At 48.2% G+C, this 21,327-nt stretch overlaps 1 protein-coding gene across 2 annotated transcripts in view; it reads right to left on the bottom strand.

Moving 5' to 3' along the window:
* Runx1 (RUNX family transcription factor 1) overlaps positions 1-21,327 on the bottom strand; it is a 224,038-nt gene that overhangs the window by 34,271 nt on the left and 168,440 nt on the right. The window contains exon 6 of one of the 2 annotated variants that reach the window (XM_021184936.3): positions 9,067-9,258. The exons of the other annotated variant lie outside the window; for it this stretch is intronic. Within the exon in view, the coding sequence (XP_021040595.1) occupies positions 9,067-9,258 (192 nt within the window). The remainder of the gene's footprint in view (positions 1-9,066; positions 9,259-21,327) is intronic. 2 annotated transcript variants of the gene reach the window in all.

Genomic DNA, 21,327 nt, shown 5'->3' on the forward strand with positions numbered 1-21,327 from the left:
TGGCCCACCTGAGCCTTCTAGAGGGTATTTCCTCTGCCTGTGACCTCACCAGACCATTCGCAATCTGTTCTGGTCAACATGAACTATGAAGGCTTTATAATTGCCTTTGGTAAGTGTGTGAACCCAACAATATCATTATGCTAGTCTTTCGTGCCTCAACTACTCTGATGATAATCTGGCTGCAGACACGGTCACGCACCTACCCTGAAGTTTTAAAATTGGGTAGGGGTGACAGTAGGATTAGGTCTGAAGAGCTCTGGGCTCACTCTTAAGAGTGCCAGTGCCTTACTGGAAAACCAATGGAAGCGCAGCCTCAAAAGTGGGCCGTTCCGGTTGGTCTGTGGAGTGGGCGGTTTACCACAAAATACAGATGCTGGCGAGCTGACCTTGGGAGATGTAAATAAACCTCGGAACGGGCAGGAGGGCCAAGTCAAGCCCTTGAGCCTGGGCTGACTTTTACAGATATTTTAATAACCTTATCGTTCTGTAATTTGCCATCTGATATGTGCAGAGAGATGTGCTAATGGAAGGAGAGTGGCCGAGGCAGTGCTGTCGTCCCAGGAGACGCCATAAAGCCATCGTGTTCATTTCCCTTGTGTGAGCAGCAACTCTAAGGCGAGCAGTCCTCAGTCTCATTAGTCCTCTGCCCCTTTTGGTCTGAAGATACTCTCTCAAAGCCACCCGAAGCAGCCCTTCAAAGTGTGCGGAGAGGAAACAGCAAAGATTTAGCTCTGAGCCTCGGATCTGGTCCTGGAACGCCTCATGGGGAGAGGACCACTCCTGCCACGAAGCTGGAGACGGCCCTAATAGGTGAACCATCCCACCCACGAGAAGACCAGTTCATAGACCTTTCTGGGGAAGTTCTACTTTAATCCATCAGTGGCGTCTCTTCATTCCAGAGCAGCATGGTTCTAGCACATCCCCTGCCACACTCCCAGGACTGACTGGTCAACCCTGTGCCCAAGTCTTGATGAGTTTACCTGTGCTACATCCTGGAACCCCAAATTCAGTGCCTCAACAAGTGAAACTGTGTGAGAATTAAGATGGGGCAGGAAGGAACCAGGGACAGACAGACTTGGTGTCCTCAGACGGCATCCCATAGTTGTTGGATGGCATGGAAGGTGTCTACCCATCTGATATGGCAGAGAGATTCCATCCACATAATCCCCTCTTAGAGGAAAAGGCTGCAGTTTTGTGTTTAAAATGAATACCCACCTGTGATGGTTTGTATATGCTTGGCCCAGAGAGTGGCACTATTAGAAAGTGTGGCCCTGTCAGAGTAGGCATGTCACTGTGGGCATGGGCTTAAGACCCTCACTCACCCTAGCTACCTGGAAGTCACTATTCTGCTAGCAGCCTTCAGGTGGCGATGTAGAACTCTCAGCTCCTCCTGCACCATGCCTGTCTGAACTCTGCCATGTTCCCACCTTGATGATAATGGATGAAACCTCTGAACCTGTAAGCCAGCCCCAATTAAATGCTGTTCTTTATAAGTCTTGCCTTGGTCATGGTGTCTGTTCACAGCAGCAAAATCCTAACTAAGACACCAGCTTTCTAAAAAACGGTAAGGTTATGATCCATGGAGATCAGAATTTGAACCATCAGTGACGGTTCAACTCTTGCAAATATGTCTGGAAGGTTCTAAGCCTTGCATGTGCCCGAGGGAGACACTGAGCAATGAGGGAGGCCCAGGTTCTGTAACCTTTCGACCTGAGTCAGAAGTAAGGGTCCCTTCTGGCCAGCCTCTACTACCAGTGGCTTAGAGGCTCATTCTAGCTCAGGAAACATGGTTCTGTTTGCTCTGAAAATGCTCTACTTTTAAAGTGGTAAGCACTGCTCAAAGGAGCCAGGCTCAGCTAGGACTCAGCCTGAAGACCCTCCATCACCTGGTTACAGAGATCAACAGAACAAGGAAATAGCACAGTCCCTGTCCCACTTCTTTCTTGCTCTGTTCTCAGGCATGCACAGAGAGGCACCTGACTGATCTGTGTTTGTTTTCAGGGTGAGTTCTACTCTATTTTTCTCCTTATTAGTTTGTCATATTGACTGTGCCTGGGTAACCGAATCGCCCGACATTGACACATAAAATGTCCTGCCAGAAAGGGATTATGGGAGGAAACTCCGTGGAGAGATGGGAGGCTTGTCAGTAAACAGTGCGTTTGCAGGCTTTCCGAGATCCCTACCTTTAATCTCCACAACAATGGGCTGTTCTGCAGCTCTGCAGGCAATTGTTTAATATGAATATAGAGTCTGTGTGGGGCCAAGAAGTGTGGTAACAGGGCAGAGACTGGGTACTAGGCGGCTATTAAGATAAGGGGTACCATGTGCCTTAGTTCATGGTCCCCTAGAGTTAGGATGGGGTGTCCTGGGAGCCAGGGGGAAACAAGACAAGACAGAGTGATGAAGCCTTTGGGCTGCACTTACAAAGCCCAGCACTGGGAGAACGCCTAGGTGGCCCTTTCAGCCTGACACTGTTCTCTCGGGCCAAACTTTTGGTAAACTTTGACAAAGCTTCACAGCTGCTGTTAAAAATTCTCTTCCCCCTCCAGACTTGAAAGGCTATCTGTGATCTGTGACCTGTGGCTTGGCATGACCGGGGCCCAACGCAAACCATGGTCCTTTTGGCATGGGAATCTGGTTGACAAGACTCTGTGGTAACGCCTGCTGCTTGGTCCTACAAAACAACAACATGCCTGCCTCTGGCCTGGCTTCATCTGGAGGTCGAATTCTTGAGTTCCTCCCAAATGGCTGGCTTTGGGCATCAGGGCAAGTTTTGTTTCTCTGCTCGCTGCTATCTATGTGGCCACAGGATTCTGGAGGCTCCAGGACTCCTGTGTTCTGACATTACACCCTAGGTATTGGGGTAGGGGGATGGAAGCCTCCCTTTCCCACCACCATTGACCCTTTGGCTTCATCTGTATGGGTGCTCTAGAAACACTATATAGCTGATCTTGCCCAGAAAAAAAAAAAAAAAAAGAAAGAAACTCTATTCTCTGACCTGGGGAATGGAAGAATCATGACATGGCTCTGGCAAATGAAGGGCTGAGATGCTGAAGTGCAGATGACAAGACAGGGACACACAGGCATGAACTCACATTTATCTTGACACTAGGTCTACTCTGAGGGACACATGGGAAGGTGCTCACGGGACTGACCGGGATCCATCGGCTAATGTTCTGATGACATCAATATCTTGGTTTTGATCTCGGGCACTGAACGGTGACACCAGAAAGGCCAGGGCCATATTCTGATCGTTAGATTGTGACGAGGATCTCACTGGCAAAGGGGCTGGTCTCTCACACACACAGCTAAGTGAAGGGCCTGACGCTGTCTTGAGTAACCTAGGTCTAGATCCAGTGACACGTGACCTTTAAAGGAGAAGAAGGAGAGATGGAACAGAGAAGAACTGTCAGAAGAGAGGGGGTAGGAAGGATGCAGCCATGGACCAATGAGTGCCTGGGGCTGGCAAGGGTTAGAGGAGGCCAGAGAGTCCTTCTCTTAGGCCTTCAATGGGAGTGCCACCTCGTGTCACCTTAATGTTGGGACTTGTAGCCTCCAATTTTGAGAGAATAAACTCTCATTGTTTTAAGTCACTAAATCTGTGGTCCGTATGTTGCGTCAGCCACAGGAAAACTAGCCAAGATGGTGTTGTCGACAAGGATTATAACAGTGACCGCTCAAAGGACATTCTGACAAGAACAATTACCATTCCCATTTTGCAGATGGGAAGACAGAGGCTTTAAGAGGTTAAACTTCTTGCTAAAAATCTTAGAGTATATGCCGTAGCCAGTTTGGGACAGTATTCTTCCCACCTTATCAGCTAAGGACGTTCCTTTTGAAGCCTCTAATCTTTAACATCACCATTCAGCAAGTACACAAAAGACCACTGAAAGGTCCGGAGGACGAGGTTTAATGCACCTGAGTGCAGCCGCCAGAGTCATTACCCTTAGGGAGAAGTTCGAAGGACGATTTGATCATAGAGACCAAGCCCCATAGTAAGTGATTTTTCCCTTGTAATCAGAAAAGGTGTCCACAAGGGACTAACAGGATCCTGAGAACATGGGCAGACCTCTTTGAGCAACAGTCATGAAACGCTTTGGAAACCAGGTCCTATTAAACTGTGGTTTTGGGTTACAAAGGTGGTGTCAGTTTAAGTGGTAAGTGATTCTTTGAAGGGCTGATTAAGTGTTTGGGGGCAAGGTTAATACATAATACACCAAGGTCGTGACACTGCACAGTTTTAGGGTCCAAGGTGCTGGCACCTGTGCCCATCCTTAAGGTGGCAGGTTGTGTTAGCACCTCACACTCAAGAGATGAGGGGCCCTGATAAGGAGAACACCAAGGCCTGTTGGCGCTTCCTCCCTGACACCCATCTTTCTCTTCTCCTGAATGTCTATGGTACGGTTCCTTAGCCCACACTTTCATACTTTCTTTAGACATAGAGTTTGTGTTGCACCAGCTAAGAATATATATGCACATGGCAGGGCGTCCTCAGTTCCTGCCTAGAAGCGCTTCTCTTTCTATATACTTGGACTACTCCTTCTGTCTTCTCACTGTGGGGTGAGAGGAGGGGAGCACGCACCACGTGGTAGGGGCGGGGCAGCACATACCATGTGACAGAGGCGTGGCAACACATACCACGTGACATGGGCAGGGACTCACACACCAGGTAGCAGGGGCTCTGTAGTCCGCACTCTTTTTTTTTTTTTTTCAGGGTTTTCTCTTATCCACCTCTTCTTTCTCCCTTCCCCTCCCCACTTCCCTGTTTATTGCGTGAACATCTGATTCTGGCGTGTTGTGCGTGTACAACTCCGGTCCTGCAGCTCTTCGGAGTAATTACAGACAGGAGTAATTTTTAAGGGAAAAATTACTTAGTGCTATAAGCAAGCTGCAAGGGTTAATTTTTAGAACTTTATGCTGTGTGCAGAAAATGGAAATGGCCTAGGAAATCAGCAGGCCCATCCCACACTGGCTTTAAACATGTATGTGACTAGGGGTGGAGACAGGCATATGACAAAGACAGAGAGACAAACACAAAAGGTAGCGCGCGCACACACACACACACACACACACACACACACACACACACGCCACACTGATTGGGGGGTGGGGGGAGGCAGAGAAAAGCAGGCAGAGATTCTGAGCAGTCCCATGCTTTACCCCAGGGCGGCAAGGGCTTGCAGGTCCCTGTCTCTCCCCCTGCTTATGCTAGTTATGCTATGTGAGTTGAGTTGGTGGTGGGCAGGACAAGCTGTTTTCACATGCTCTTGTGGCCTGGCTCTCTGGATGCAGGAGTTCGCTCCTTACTCTGGAAGGTGGAAACGCTTCCTTCCCTTCCCCGAAACATGACTTAGCAAGACATCCAGCACACAGTCTGATGTTATTATCAACGTCGACAGCAGCATCAATCTCCAATTACAACCAAACACATTCAGTCCACATCTTCTACACGAGTGGCTAGCCCAACACCTCTCCATGCCTGTCGGCCCAGTAGCACACCAGTCCCTGAGCCAGGAGCACAAGTGTGCCCCTCCACACCACCTTCCTGCCTGTGCCTTCAGAGAGGTCTGGATTTGACTTCATGTCTATCCCCTAACAAAGCTGGAAGAAGTTGGAGAGACTGTGTTTCTGTCTAAAAGTCACACCAGAGATTACCGAGCAAAAAGAACAGTGTAGACCTCGAAGTCTGAGCTCAGCTTCATCACAACGAATCCGAGGAAAGTTAAAATTTACAGCAAGAGGCTTAGAGTACGTATTGGGTCTGAAGGATTTCGGAATCAGTATCTTTACACCTCATCTGCATCCCCCCTACCCCCCCCCCCCCCATAGGCGGAAGTCACGACACCTTCATGATGGTTCCCGAGGAAATCAGAGCCCAAGACCTAAAATGACCCACATGTGTTGCTCGGAGCCATTCCCGAGAGGGAGGTGTGAGGGACCAGGCCCCGATACCCCAGAACTCTGTAATCTGCTCCATCTCCTGCAGAGAAAAGTCCTGAAATTTGGCAGGACTTAACAATGGTGTCCCGACTTGCGTGAACAGGCAGCCATGACAAAACAGCTTTCTGTTCCACTCAAAGACTTGCTCAAATAGGAAGTCGAAATTAACCTCTGCTGTTTTAAAGTTAAAACCTCAACAAACAAAACAGTGGTTTGGTGGCATGGTAACTGTCCTCCCTCGCCATCTGAACCCCAGTGCAGATCACTTGAGGTGTCTATTTGGTAAGATAAGGAAATGTGATATTCTATACCCATGATCCTCTGCTGGCAGAGCCAAGGGGTGGCCCCAGCCTGCAGTCTTCTGCTTCTCCACAGATGCCTCCCTGCAGTGACTGACACCTCTAAGACTGACAAGCATTCTCTCTGTGATGTCCAGGGAACACCGCCCTGGCTACTTCTGGAATAGTTTTCTTAAAACTGTGACTGCCATTTCAGAGAGCCACAGACCCATGGTGCATCGCTTAAATCCCCACCTTAAATAGGCACGTGTGCTCTATGGCTAGGACCAGGCAGTAACTGTCCGTAACGCCAGGAACAATGTGAAGAGCTTGTCTGTTACACTATCCCTGTTAATGTTTACATTTCAAGGGTGAAAAAAAATCAGGAGTCCACTCAAAACTAGATTTGAATAAAATAGCACTTTCTTATAAGAAAAGAAGAGATGCGAGAGGAGAGCCGGAGAAGGGAGAAGGAAGAAAGAAGAGAGGAGAAAAACCCAGCAGGTGGGAGAGAGAACACAAGAAAGAGAAATTGGTTTTATATGCAATATCTTCAATGAGGTTTGAAACCGCGCGTCTGCCTGGAGGCCAGTAAATCCCCGCTTATTAAATTTATATACTGGAGAAATAAAAAAAAAACATCCACAATATAGTCCACACATCTTCTCAGAGTACCAACCAAGCCCCTAGGACACTCTAAGAGCAAGTGCAGTGCTCTGGAGAGCCACTGATGCACACCCACCTGTCCATGACCATGCCTCTGTGCACAGGTGGGCGGATCCAAAGGCCCAGGGCTCCCCTGAGCACCCCCACCCACCCTCTGCAGTTTCTAGGGACGAGGCATGTAAGATGGCAAACAGAAGCAGTCCAGGTTCACGAGGCAGGCAGAGGCGACCATCTGATTTTGCTCCTGCATGGTTTGGCACTGGCTTTCAAGACGCTTACCAGTTTGGGTTTGACTGTCTGTAAGTAAAAGACCAGCCTCCTTCTCAGCTCACTGGCGCTCAGGGCAGCCAGGAGAGGGCAAGAGAACAGCCTTTTCTTTGGGTTTTAGACATGGGGTCCCGGAGGAAACGTATGTGAACTTAAGTGAGGGTAAACAGAAGGCAGAAAAATGTCCTTGGACATCTCCTTCTCCCACAGTCCATCCATCTCACCTAAAGTGTCATTTGCCTCAATTCACCACCGAGCTGCACTGTGGGACCTTGGAAAATTAGTGTGGGTATTTTGAGTGATTATTTGTCACTATTAAACACACATACACACACACACACACACACACAAACACCTAAGGATTTTGGTGTGGCCTTTTTCTAAACATACCTAGGAAGAAAGCCTAATTTTTTGTGTCTGTTCATATAAAAGAGAGGCACCATGCTGTGCTAACACGGTCTCATGTATCTCTGATTGGCTTCAAGCTGGCTACGTAGCCATGGCTGGCCTTGAACTCTTGATTCTGCTGTCTCCATCCTGCAAGTACTATGGTAACTGAACTGTATCACCATGCCTGGGGGTATAGGCTTTCTATATTACATTCTGGAAAATGTGGGCCTATTTGTGAGCCCTGCATGTGTTTCTCCCCAGAGACAGCCATCGGCTCAGATAAAAACTTTATCAAGTAGATGCTGCCTGTACGTCTCCTGTGAAGCTCAGAGGACACTAGTCTTTGCTTTCTGTGAAGGTCAGAGCCCCACTCCTGCTGCCCATCCTCTGCCCCTTTCTCTGTATGGGCTGCTCATCCCTTCATTCGAGTTGCCCAGGCCTGCATCTCTGCAGGAGTATTGCTGTAAGCATGCCATATAAATAGCTGTGTCACAGAGAAAACTGCCTTTCAGTTATTATAATGGTATATCACTGAACAAACAGATTCCGACGTCAGCCGTCCGACTGGGGAAATGCAGTGAGCATTATCTAACTTGGCACAGAGGCTATGTGCAGTTATTACATCTTACAGCATGTTTGCCACTGGTGACTGGCCCACAGAGTGAACAGAACTCACACTACTGAGCTGAAAATGTTCTGCCTGATACAGCCCACACCACATACATACACATGCATGCCTCCTTCTTCATATTTTGAAAGAAGAGATATTAAATGAAAACTTAGCATGAAATCTAAAGGCGACAAGAACTTAAAAATCCCTTGCTGGATTTGTATGTGTATGTGTGTTTATACATGTATACATAACGCATACATGCATACATACATACATGCAAGCAACTGTGTGTATCGTGGCTTCAAGACTAATGGATAGATAAGAAAACAACATAGTAGAAAAGAGTCTTACAAAAACCTCTCGTCAGCTTCTATACAGGAGGCTATTTGTATCTGTAGGTTCTATAGCTAAAGATTAAACTGAAGGTGGGTTGATAATACAGCTTTTTAAATGTACACATATTGAAATGTATTTTCGTCAGGATTCCTTAAGTAATATAACTTAGTGATTGTCAACATAGCATGAATAGCATGTTAGATGTTAGCCGCAGAACGGATTACAGTCTCCAGGATGATGTTCACAGGCCTAGGCAAGTACTAGGACATATTGAACTCCTGTGGAGTTTGATACCTGGAACCGATAACTGCAAGGGTACCAAGAGAGATACACGCGTGTAGCCATGTACACATATGGCTTCCACAGCCACGATTCCCTCCCACGTTCAGCAGCCACACTTCTCAGAGTAGAGATACTCCGCAGATGGAACAGCGTTTTCCTCATTAAGCTCCCAGCTGATGCTGCGGGGTTTCAGCAGTTCCCTTAGAGCACCCAGAAAGGCCTGGCAGCCCCGGTGCTTTCTGCGCCTGGGACTCCAGCAAAGACAGAGGGTAGTGGGCTCCGTGGGGTACTTACCCTGCATCTGACTTTGAGGCTGAGGGTTAAAGGCAGTGGAGTGGTTCAAGGAGGCCCGAGGGTTGGGCGTGGGGGCTGGGTGGTGCGGGCTGACCCTCATGGCCGTGCGCCGCAGCTGCTCCAATTCACTGAGCCGCTCGGAAAAGGACAAACTCCCGGGCTTGGTCTGATCATCTAGTTTCTGCCGATGTCCTAGTGTAGGGACCGGGAGGGGAAGGGAGGAGGAGGAGGAGAGGGAGGCAGGGAAGGAGGGAGGGAAGAGATCAGAAAACGTGTTGTGGAGGGGACTTTTCTTATCTTTCCCCTCCCTCTCCCTTCACCCCCAAGGTGAGCTTGTTGGACATTGCCCCTTGGGCTGGCTGCCTGTGGGAACCAGGGCTATCCTTCCGATAGCCGGCTGAGGTTCCTTCAGCCCACTGGTCCCTGGCTGTTGCCTCAGTCTGGGACTCGGTGCCCACAGCTCTCCGCACATCCCCTCGGGTGGGCAGAACGAGAGACACTAGTGAGTGGAACTGCCGATGGTGGCCCTGGGTAAGAAGCCCGTTGCTTGTTGGCTGTGGGCCTTGGGCTGGGAACAGAACTGTGGCAGCCAAAAAAGGTGCCCTCCTGGGGTCAAGAATGCCCTGCCTTCTTGAAAACCTGAGCAGCAGGTCTGAGAGGTGCCAGAGTGGGCCCTGGAACGTAGCAGCGTGTCCCTTCAACAGGAAATTGGGTGCAGCTGCAAACCCACAGCTGAGGAGTGAGATTTCCTGTTACATGCAGGCAGGCACAGGGCATCCCTCTCTGCCCTCACACACCCAAGCCCCTTCCTCCTTCCTACAGGCTCCTCAGAAGCATCCTTTCTTCCCTGAAGCCCACTCCCTGGGCGGATCCCTAGGAGGAAGTAGGCAGAAAGGTGCAGCCTGGGTCTGTTCCAATATTTCTAGTAGGCCAGGCCCTTGGGAGCTCAGAGGGAGTGGCCAGCTGATCTGCTGATTTTCCCAGGGCCTCGGGAATGAAAGCAAGGTGGGATGCTGTCTTGTAAGGGTGGTAGGTGTCTCTGTTACCAGGAAACAGCAAGTAGGGGCATCCACATGGGCCAGTCAGGAGGGCTGGGCCTCCAGTTTTTTTTTTTTTCTCTCTCTCCATCCCTTTCAAAGTATCATACAGGCTGGAGATTGTAGAGGAGCCCAGCCTCCCACACAGTCACAGTGGAGATCCATTCCTCCTTTTAAGAGGCCGACTTAGTTGTTTCCTCCTCATTCTCAAGGTTTGTTTGACTAGAACCCTTGACTGAGCCAGGGCCATTTTCCTGTCAATGGTTACACAGCCTGAGCCACAATCATCCTCCTGTACACAGCCTCACAACAACACAGGGGAAGCCGTTGGCTTCTGCCCATAGAAATGTTGTTGCTGCTACCCCATCCCAGCCCAGAGCTACACAGAGGACCCTGGACCATTCTCCCAGCACAGGAGTGGTTACAAGGCTACCCCGCCCACCACCTAGTTCCCGATTGCAACAATTATAAAATTATGTCGTAGAAGTTGTGTTATGGTTTCAAATCCCCGCGGCTTGCTATTTCTTCCTGCTACGGGGCCTCCTTGGCACTGCCAACACGGTCTCAGATTCCAGGCCAGAAAAAGGGCCCACTATATTGCAGCGATTTTTATCACTGACAAGACCTGTTTGGCTCCAAATGGAGGGAAAAAAAAAAAAGCTTAAGCATAATATTTGTGTAGTTCACATGCAGCGCTCGCTCTTTCCACGTATCGCCACGGCAAATCTGGACTGTCATTCAGAGCTCACAACACTGGACTCAAACACAAACACCCTGAGTCACGCAGGCTCGGCCGGGGCGCATGGGAGAGGCCTCTTGTAGCCGGAGTATTTAAAGCTCTATGGACAAAAGAGGCCAAGTCCCTGAGCCACCCCCTCCAGCCTTTTACCAGCAGAAGTACAGAAACTTCTTTTTCTAGAGCCTTCTACCTTGCTCAGTCTTAGTATATGTAGTTCCGTGTGCAGCCCTCTCTGGATCCTTCCTCTTCTTTTCTTTGCGACCCAGTCAGTCCCACTCCTCATCCCACCTGAGAAACCTCAAGCTTTCTCACAGAAAACAATTCAAGCTCTAAAGCCATTTAAAGCGTGATGCGGCCCCTTTTAAGTGTCTGCCGTGGTCTCTCATGCCAGTCAAGGAAGAGGAAGGTGGGAAACATGACGCTGGATAGCTTGTATGGTCTCAGAAAGAATGTGGGTCAGCAAGAGCTTGCAGCAGGCTTTGTCTGTGTTGCAGCCTTGCATTCCTGAGGCACCCAGTGACATTTTGGAAGAACACCATGAAGGACAGTGTGTAGCCATAGGAAGGGCATGTGTGTGTGTGTGTGTGTGTGTGTGTGTGTGTGTGTGTGTGTGTGTGCGTGCCCCCTCACTTGTGTGCATGATCATTCTAAAGTCAGAGCATTAGTTATGGTGGTGTCTCTGGCCAGCCTTTGAAGAATGGCTATCTGAGTGTCTGGCTCTGTACATTTGGGGACTTGATCACTGAGAACTTAAACAGGAATTAGCTGTTTGTGGCAAGCGGGCAAGCCACTATGTGGCCAACACACGTGACATATTATTTTTATTTCTCTTCCCTCGTTACTCAATTAAAAAAAAAAAGGACTCCTAATATGTGATCTGTTTTCATAGCAGCTGACACCTGCCAGAATTGTAGTCATTTACAGAGATTAACTGATGACTGCCTGCTCTGGCAGGAATGACTGGGCCCGGCTTCTCAGAGCTGCTTCCTAAGCCCCATGAGTCTAGAAAGTCTCGAGCTGGGTTTAATGCTCTGGATTAGGGAATACTTCATTCCACGCTCTCCCCGTGTGCATTCTGGGAGTCTGTAGGAGAGGTTCTGCCTGAAAGAAAGCCTGAACCCCACGTTCACAGGGTGTTAGAGATTTGCAACACCAGGACACCCAGGGAACTCAGGGCATCATCATGTTCAAGGCGTGGCCCCAAGTGCATTTACAATCAAGAGCCCCTAATTCTCTTCTGAAACCCTTGGGCTTTGTGTGCCAAACAGCAATATTTTGCATGGAACATAGGAGCTTCCGATGGAAACTCTCAGGCTGGGGGAAAATGAATGCTTTATGTCTTTAGTTTCCTGGATCTGCATGCTATTAAAATATCAATTTGCCCCCTGAATTTTAAATGCAGGAGTATGGAAAGTGCCCACTATGAAATCCCCGCTTCACTCTTACTGATTACTGGGCTCTGGAGGGTAACAGGGAATTCAACACTGGATCAAACCACCGGAGGACTGTAACGTAGACTAAACACACACGTTCTGGTAACCTGGGCTTTCAAGTTCACTGCGAGTCCATCGTGAAGGTTTGCAGAGTGGGGCTTCAAGCTGTGACCACAAGGTACTGGGTGCATCTTTCTGAAGCTCGCACAGAGCTGAAAGGAGGTCCCAGATATTCTATTATTATTTTTTTACATATTTTGAGAAAACACTCAACTCAGAATGTTAATATAAATGCACAGCCTAGAAAACAACAAAAAATGGGAAGAGAAAGCTATAATAAAGTAAACTCATGCTACTCTGCCCAGTGGCTCCATCCCAGACAGATCTCTCTATTTCCCTGAGGTGGCTGCCCATCAGAGCACCCCTAAACGTTATTGTATTTTATGGTAGATAATGAGGTCAGTTGCCATCTTCTTTCTGTTAAAAACAGAGCAGAATAGCATGCACAACTCACTACCACCTCAGCTGCCTTTGCCAGGGCACCACTGTGGTCTGTGGCTGGAAATGACTGAAATAGAGCATCTGGTTCTCTATCAAGGCAATGAGGTGGAATTGCCAGATTTTCCTGGAAACATTTGATTAGCCAACCTGTCAGCTCCTATTTCTGACCGCAGTTTTCTGGTTTTCTTGATAGATCACATGGCATATACTGAAAGTCTTGTCCTGCTGAGCAGATTGGAAAAGTCTATACAAAATGGCAACACTGAAAATATTCTCTCTCTCTCTCTCTCTCTCTCTCTCTCTCTCTCTCTCTCTCTCTCTCTCTCTCTTTGTGTGTGTGTATGTGTGTGTAAACTGTGGTTCTCCTAAAATTAATGGTGAATTTTATATATTCACCTTTAAAATGACATCTGCATTTCAGAAAATATCCTTCAGCCAACCCAATGGTGGCTACATGATCTGGGTATAAGAGGCTCACTCTTCTTTGGTTGGGGCAGTTTTATGACTATGGAAGAGGAAGGGCAGTGTAGAGAACACCTCACCTTCTTTGTGTCCCAGTCAGTGGCTAACTGCACTGAACTCAGCTCTGACCCTTCCTTGAACTGTCTTGCAAGTAAGACAAGCCTTCCGACCAGCAAACCGGCTATCTCCCAGCTAATTAAATGTTGAGAAATACCGTCTCCTATTGCATATTATTCACATATTACAAAGCACTGGGCATGTAGCTCAGTGCGAAACTGCTTCCAAACATTCACGAGGCCCCAAGTCTCAGTGCTAGCATCGTAAAAGGAGGAAGAGAGAGAGAAAAAAATCAGTTTAGCAAACATTTAAATTAATTAAACTTCATTTAAATTAATCCACATGCTATACCTAAAACGTGCAATGATATTATATGATGTATGCTAATATATACCCTAATACATTTTATATGTGTATGTTTTTACAGATTGTCTGATGTTATGTGAACTTAGATGGTTTCATCTCGTCTCTTCATTTCCTCTCATGCCATCATGCCAAGAAAACAGGACACAGCTGTTACACCGAAGAACTAGAAAAGGACCAGAGAAATCAGCCATATCTTTTAAAATGACAGATGACAAGTCAAGTTCAGAGAGGTTATAACGTTTAACCCATCTCACACAGCCAGATGGAGGAAGAATACGGGTCCCAACCCACCCTCAGTGCCCCAGTCCTCCCATCTGACACCCAGAGCACCCAGAATGAGTTGTTTTGATTTTGGTGACCCCATCCCTGCCTAAGTGAAGAAATACAGAGACACAACCCAATTGAGACTAGATCACAGGTCATGCACTCCTCTTTGTCCCACTTCTGTCCCCAGTGTGACCCATGGGTGAGGAGGGCCAGAGGGGCACAGTGGTTTGCAGCCCTCTGAGGGATCTCTACGCCCGGAGCACCTGGAGACTCTTGCTAGGAAATGTAAAGACCTGTAGAACTTCAGTTTCTAGAAAGATCTGTGTGCTGCCGCTGTTGCTGGTGCCAGGTATATGTGTGAGAGGAGGGGGGAGGGGCTCCCCCCCCCCCCCCGGCCCGTGAATTTCCCACGAGCTCCATGACTTCCCTTCTCCTACAGACTTCTGCTTTGCAGAGAGCTGGAGAATAAAATACCACTTACAATCCCTACCTCAGTATATGTGGGTGACTGATTGCTTGATTTCTGTATACTACCAAGCCGGTGGCATTCAAGCTTCTGATCTAAACGGCCCCATATTTGTACCTACAACCCATGCATGTCTTCCTGAATTCTTTCCATTGTCTGAAACTCAGATTTTTTTTTTTTTTTACATTGTATCTTTTGGAGAACAACAAGAAGAAAAGTCTTCCCGCTTAATAGACATGCGTTTGTTTGTTTGTTTTTTAAAGAAGAACATTTCTGTTCATTGTTGAATGAGTTGGCATGTGCAGGGCTCATATTTACCAAAGGCTGGTTGTACTCTAAGTTCATGGCCACTTTGTGATGGCCCCGTTTGGTGTGAAGACTGGTGATCTTTTGGCCTGTTTTTAAAACGTTCTTAGGTATATACAGAGAGGCTCTTCCTGCTGATTGTCGTATCTCCTGCTGTGGCTAGATGGCCTTGGTGACAACAGTGGTTCTCAGCTTTCCTAATGCTGCGGCCCTTTAATACAGCTCCTCACGTTGTGGTGAACCCCAACTGCAACATTGTTTTTCATTGCTACCTCATAACAGTAATTTTACGACTGTTATGAATCATAATGTAAATATTTTTGGAGAGAGACGTTTGCCAGCGGGGTTGCAACCCATAGGTTGAGTAGCATGGAGTTAGAGACTCCTCAGAATTCTTGCGGGAGAAGCGGGACCTGCCTTGCCATCAGAGGGAGTGTGACCACAGCAGGGACCATGGTGCTCATACAGAGCTTATTGTTCTATTTAGGACATGTAGCAGGTTAGAGCTCAGAGTGCCCCTGAGGGCCAGGGTGTTAATGCAGCTTCAGACTCCTCCCTGCTGAGAAGGAGACACCACTACCCATCTGGCACCCCCTGTCCTAAGTCTGTGCTTCCTGCAGACTCTTCTGTAGGCTCCTTATCTGCAAGTCTGGAATTAAAGGACTAAGGTGAATTCCTCCCAAGGGCACCCATGGCAATTACGTCTGCCGCCCCCATCTCCTCTGCTGGGGCTGACTGGATGGCTCTACGCTTGCTGCTTCTTAACAACTTCATGGGATGCCTTGGCTCAATTTCCTTAGTGTTTCTTTTAGGCAAATACCTGGTCTTTAGAGCTTGTCCCCACCTAACCATTAAGACAGTCTTTAGAGCTCTGACTGTGTGTGTGTGTGGTGTGTATATATGTGTGTGGTGTGTGTGTGTGGTGTGTGTGTATGTGTGTGTGTGTGTGAGTGTGTGTGTGTATGTGTGTGTGGTGTGTGTATATGTGTGTGTGTGGTGTGTGTGTGTGTATATGTGTGTGTGGTGTGTGTGTGTGTGTGGTGTGTGTATGTGTGGTGTATGTGAGTGTGTGTGTGTGTGTGTGTGGTGTGTGGTGTATGTGTGTGTGTGTGTGGTGTGTGTGTGTGTGTGGTGTGTGAGTGTGTGTGTGTATGTGTGTGTATGTGTGTGTGTACGTGTGTGTGTGTGTGTGTATATGTGTGTGTGTGTGTGGTGTGTGTATATGTGTGTGTGTGTGTGTATGTGTGTGTGGTGTGTGTGTGTGTGTGGTGTGTGTGTGTATGTGTGTGTGTGTATGTGTGTGTGGTGTGTGTATGTGTGTGTGTATGTGTGGTGTATGTGTGTGTGTGTGGTGCATGGTGTGTGTGGTGCATGGTGTGTGTGTGTGTGGTGTGTGTGTGGTGTGTGTGGTGTGTGTGTGTGTGTGTGTGTGTGAGACAGGCTGCCATGTAACCAGGCTCATCTTGAAACCACTATGTAGGATGACCTTGAACTCCTGGTCTTTCTGAGTACTGCAGAGACATGTATCTACACCATACCAAGTTTACACATTGCTAGGGATTAAACTCCGGGCTTTATGCATTCTAAGCACGAACTCTACCCACTGGCTTCACCCTCAGCATCTGGCTTTTTCCACAGCACTGTTGTGTCACTGTGGTGTGTCTGCACCCGCTGAACCTTGAGTCCATGGAGACATGAATCCTGCTGTATCCTTAGTACCTAAGGCTCCGGGCACACATCCTGCTAAGGCTAAATGCTGACTAAAAACCAGCTTTAACCCAGCAAACAGACATTCTTGATCAGCGCCATCCACCCTTCCTACCCAAGACTAGAGGAAAGTAGAATTAATTCATTTGGGGCAAAGGAATCCAGAACTAAGTGTGTGAGCAGTGTGACTGCTGTGTGGACATAGTATGACTGCTGTGAAGATACCTGCTGAGGCAAAGTCTCAGGCTGGGCAGTGTGGCTCCCTGAAGAACTGTCCTGTCAGAGTCAAATCTGTCACCAAACCCCATTCACTTTCTTTTCATCATGCCGAAAAGTAAGACAAGTCCCTTGTGTAGAGCTGAGCACAGCACACTGGCATGAGTCAGCAGCCAGAGTGGATTCTGCTTTTCTCTGATGCATGTGTGTGTTCACACACATGCTTATGCCACACATGCATATGCCACATGCTTATACCATGTGCATTAGATGCATCTACATACACACGTACCACATACTCACACATGTGAATGTCTACATATTCCTATCAACTCATATGTTCACCATGCTGGTATACAGTACATACTTCTATCATATCATACATATATGTAATATATATGTAATGTGTGTGTATATATACATACACACACATATATATACATACATACATATATAAATTACACACATGTATGTAGCACATGTCTACTACACACATATACAAGATAGCACACATATATGTTATATGTACATACATGTACATACAATGTGTTTATATCACATATACATATAGCATGTTCTATATATGTATTATATCTATCACACACACATATAAGTCACACATATATGTATGCATTTGTCATATATGTGTGTGTGTACCTGTGTGTGATCCACCCATGCACACACACACACACACATTCACATTTCTCAATCAGACACAAACTATTTCTTGATCCACACATGGAACAGTAAAGCCTGCGAAGGCCAAATCCAGACCAAGCCTGACAGTCACAGACAACAGGCTGACAGGCCCCGCCTCTCTTGCTCCCTGAGGCTTCAGGACTCCTCTCTCCCTCTCTGAGCCCTGGGATTCAGGGAGAAAAAAAAGCAGCAGTCTCTATCAGTCATTCTCCATTCTGGGCCTTGAGTGACAGACTTCAGGTGTGGTGGCTCCCACGGGACCCTGGTGTCCTGAGAGCAGAGGGGTTTGTCTCTGTGGTCATCACCCTCCTTCACCTCCTGCTTTGTCTGGTGACTAAGGAGGTAATTGTAGCTTAGAGCAGAAGCTGTCTGGTTATCTTGTGCTCCTGACCAGCAGTGGTCCTCCGTGGGGGTGGCTGGCAGGGACTGCCTGTGGGAGAACTGCAGGGAACTCACGCAGCAAGACCTGCTCCTTTGCCAGCCTGTGATCTCAGCTGTTATCTACTCTCCTGAAAGCACGGTCTCAGGACCCCCTCTGTAAAGTGTAATTAAAAAGTAACCTGATGTAACTGTCCCTACCCATCTACCGGCCTAGCTCTGACACAGATGGACTTCAGGGAAGACAACCATGAAAGGTTAAGTCTGAGCTGCAGAGCACAGGCAGAGGTAGGAGAGCTCTATAGTCTCTGAAATGCACCTGGACTCCGGCCTTCAGCAGGGCAAGCCCTAGGTTGCACGGGCCTGGGAGGAAGGAGAAGACACCCAGAGGCCCCCACCTCCATCTCCATGCTCAGTGCTGGGCCTGAGCAACCCTGCCATCTCTCACTTCTCTTAATGAGCTGTCCTTCTTCTCCTGTTCCGGCTGATGCTACATGTGATTGGCAGTGGTGCTGAGTATGTTTGCACAGAGTCCAGATAAACAGAGGCCTCTTGGAGGAGGCTGAGTGATGTCCCTGTAAAACCTGGCTGGACGGAGGAGTGAGAGAGAGAGAGCGAGCGAGCGAGCGAGTGATTGGATGTCCTTCTCCGGGGTTCTCGGCTGGCAGCATCAACAATGATCTTTCTCCCTCCGTGCTTAGGAAAAGGGGTAAAGAAAAGGCACCATCAATCCCTAACCCTGAACGGGGAAAAGAGGAGTTGCCAATCAGAGCTCTAGGCTGGCCTCAAGGAAAAGGACCAAAGAGACAGCACAGGGCCGACGCCGAGCACCTGCCAGTTCACAGTTGTGTTTGAGCAACACACTGGCTGAGTGTCACATTCAAGAAAAGGTTACTTTCAAGTTGTTTGGGGGTGACTCTGTCTCTCAGCCACTGTGGTGTGTGACTGGGGAGGGGGAGGGGGAGGGGAGGCAGCTACAATCCAGGAACGGCCGGCCGAGTGAGCAGAATCTTGTCTATCAGTCACAAGTACCCATCAGCAAGCGGCCATGTACCTGCAGAGCACCGGCCTGGTCACTTACAAAGGGAGAGTTCTACTCATTCCAAATTCTGAGCACACCCCACCTCCCACCCCCATTTGACCCCCTGGTGACCTCATCTCAGGCAAGGAGTAGGGAGCAGTGTGGCTACCTCCCTATCAACCCAAGACAACTTTCTGCCTCTGAGTCCTTCCCACATTTGGCAGTGGTGGGCCTTGTCCCTGGTCACCTAGGGACTGTCCTATGGGAAGCTGGTCAGGTGAGATCCAACTCCCCTCTCTCTGCTGTCTTCTATAGGAAAATCGCTCTTTCCAATGGGTTTTTGAGTCTTTCTTTTTACTATATCTGTTCAGCCCAGACACTGCTGTCTGTTAGGACAAATTTTGGAGCCCAGAAAGAGAATCCCGGAACTGGGCAGACGGCTCTGTTGTCTCTTACAGCCTGGGGGGCGGGGCACCCCATTCCCTTCCTGTTCTCTTCCCCATCCCCCACCCCCACCCCCACCTCCCTCGCCAACACACACACACACACACACACACACACACACACGGTCACCTCTGCTTCCTCCATTTTCTGTGCAGCTGCAGCTGAGGTATAGTAAGGCTACTGTATAGGACTTTGAAAGCAGGGCCGAGCAGGGCTTTCCAGACTCCATACAAGCCAGCTATTCTCTGTCTTGTTTTCTTTGGCTTCGGGTTAAGCAGCACCGAATGAGTCAAACAGTATTAACTTTCAATAGGGAAGTGGTGTGGTCAACCAAAGCTGTTTGTGGCTAGATTGTGGAGATAGGTAGGGCAGGTAATGAGGAAAGGCCCAGCATACGCAAGGGGGGGGGGGGGGGCGGGAGGCAGCCTCACTCAGCAACGCTCTGGCAATTAAGTCAACAGAACTCACACCATCTTTTTTTTTTCCAGTTGGCTGAGGAATTAACACCAAGGTCTCTGGCCGGCCAGCTTTGGGAAGTTGGCCATTAGGCTCGGACAATTGAGCACTTTGTGTGTTTACAGATTTTTTTCCCTTTCTTCTTTTTTTTTCCTAAGGCTGCCAAAGTCATGGGAAATATAGTTTTGATGATTTCCCCTGCTTAAGCCACTCCACTCTGCATTTATTCCCGTCCCTTTGCAGCAGCTTGGGCTAGGTGGGTCGATCCTCCCTCTGGCCCTACTCCATCTTGCTCCTCACTAGCCCCTCCCCCACACTCCCAGTGGCCATCTCTTCTCCATCCCCCTTTGGACACACTCCTCAGAGCAGGTCACCTGCTAGAGGCTGGAAGAGGATGCCTTGCAAGTTCTATTGCTCCTGGAGACATCTAATCAGGCTTTGAGTCGGTCAGCGCCTTAGCCTTCACTGCACCCGCCTCCCAGCTTTGTAGATGACAGAAGTGAAGTTCCAGCAGAAGCTGAGAATGGCACAGAGCCAGGTGGCAGGGCCTCAGGGCTTTCCATTGGGCACTGCCCCCTGCTCAGGACTCAGGAGCCTGCTGAGAAGAGCTCCGCCCTCCAGACTCAGATTTCAATGTTTTCCAGTCCTTCCTCTCTGCACTCTGCTACTTATTTATTTTGAGAATGGCTGAATCACTCTCAGAGCAGAAAAGATTCTCTGATCCTGCCCCCAGCCAGTGTGTTGGCAGATGCACGGACTGCCCAGTGGCCTCCAGAGCCTCAGCATCAAGTAGCTGAAGGGTTTGAAGCAGGCACTGGGCACAGGGTGGATCATTTCACCTCCCAGAAACTGCACACACACACACACACACACACACACTCTAACACACACATTTATGCACATACTCACACATATACAAACAGGCACACACACAGAGACACAGACAAACACACAAACAGACATAAATATTCATACACAGACAGACATACACACTCACAGGCACGCACTCACAGACATACACAAACAGACATAAATACACATATACAGACATATGCACTCACAGACACACAGAGACATACACAGACATATACACTCACAGATACACACAGACATATACAAACACACACACACACACAGAGACATAAATACACATACACAGACAAACAGACATACACATTCAGACACACACTCACAGACGTACACACACAGACATAAATACACTTACACAGACAGACATACCCACTCACAAACACACACTCTCACATAGACACACTCACAGACACACACACAGACATAGACACACACTCTCTAACACACATTCATACACATACAAACAGGCACACACAGACACACACATAGACACACACAGACACACGTAAACATACACAGACACACAGACATGAATACACATACAGAGACACAGACACAGACGTACACTCTCACACTCTCTCTCACCCATACACCCACACAGATATACATAGACACACAGACACACAGATACATACATATATACCACACACACACACACACAGGGAACATAGACTCAGAAGCAGCAGGCTATGCTGTTCTCTCCTATGGTTTTGCTGCTGTGAGAGCCGTCTGCAGAAGAAAAACTATTTGGTCCTGGAAAAGAAAATGAATTTAAGTAAAACTCTGAACTGTTGCTAAAGATTGCTTTCTTTGTTTCCAAGTGCCTTAAAAAGTTT

This window comes from Mus caroli, unplaced genomic scaffold (assembly GCF_978045245.1).
Source record: "Mus caroli unplaced genomic scaffold, Mus_caroli_1 scaffold_17, whole genome shotgun sequence".
NCBI classification, from domain to species: Eukaryota; Metazoa; Chordata; class Mammalia; order Rodentia; family Muridae; genus Mus; species Mus caroli.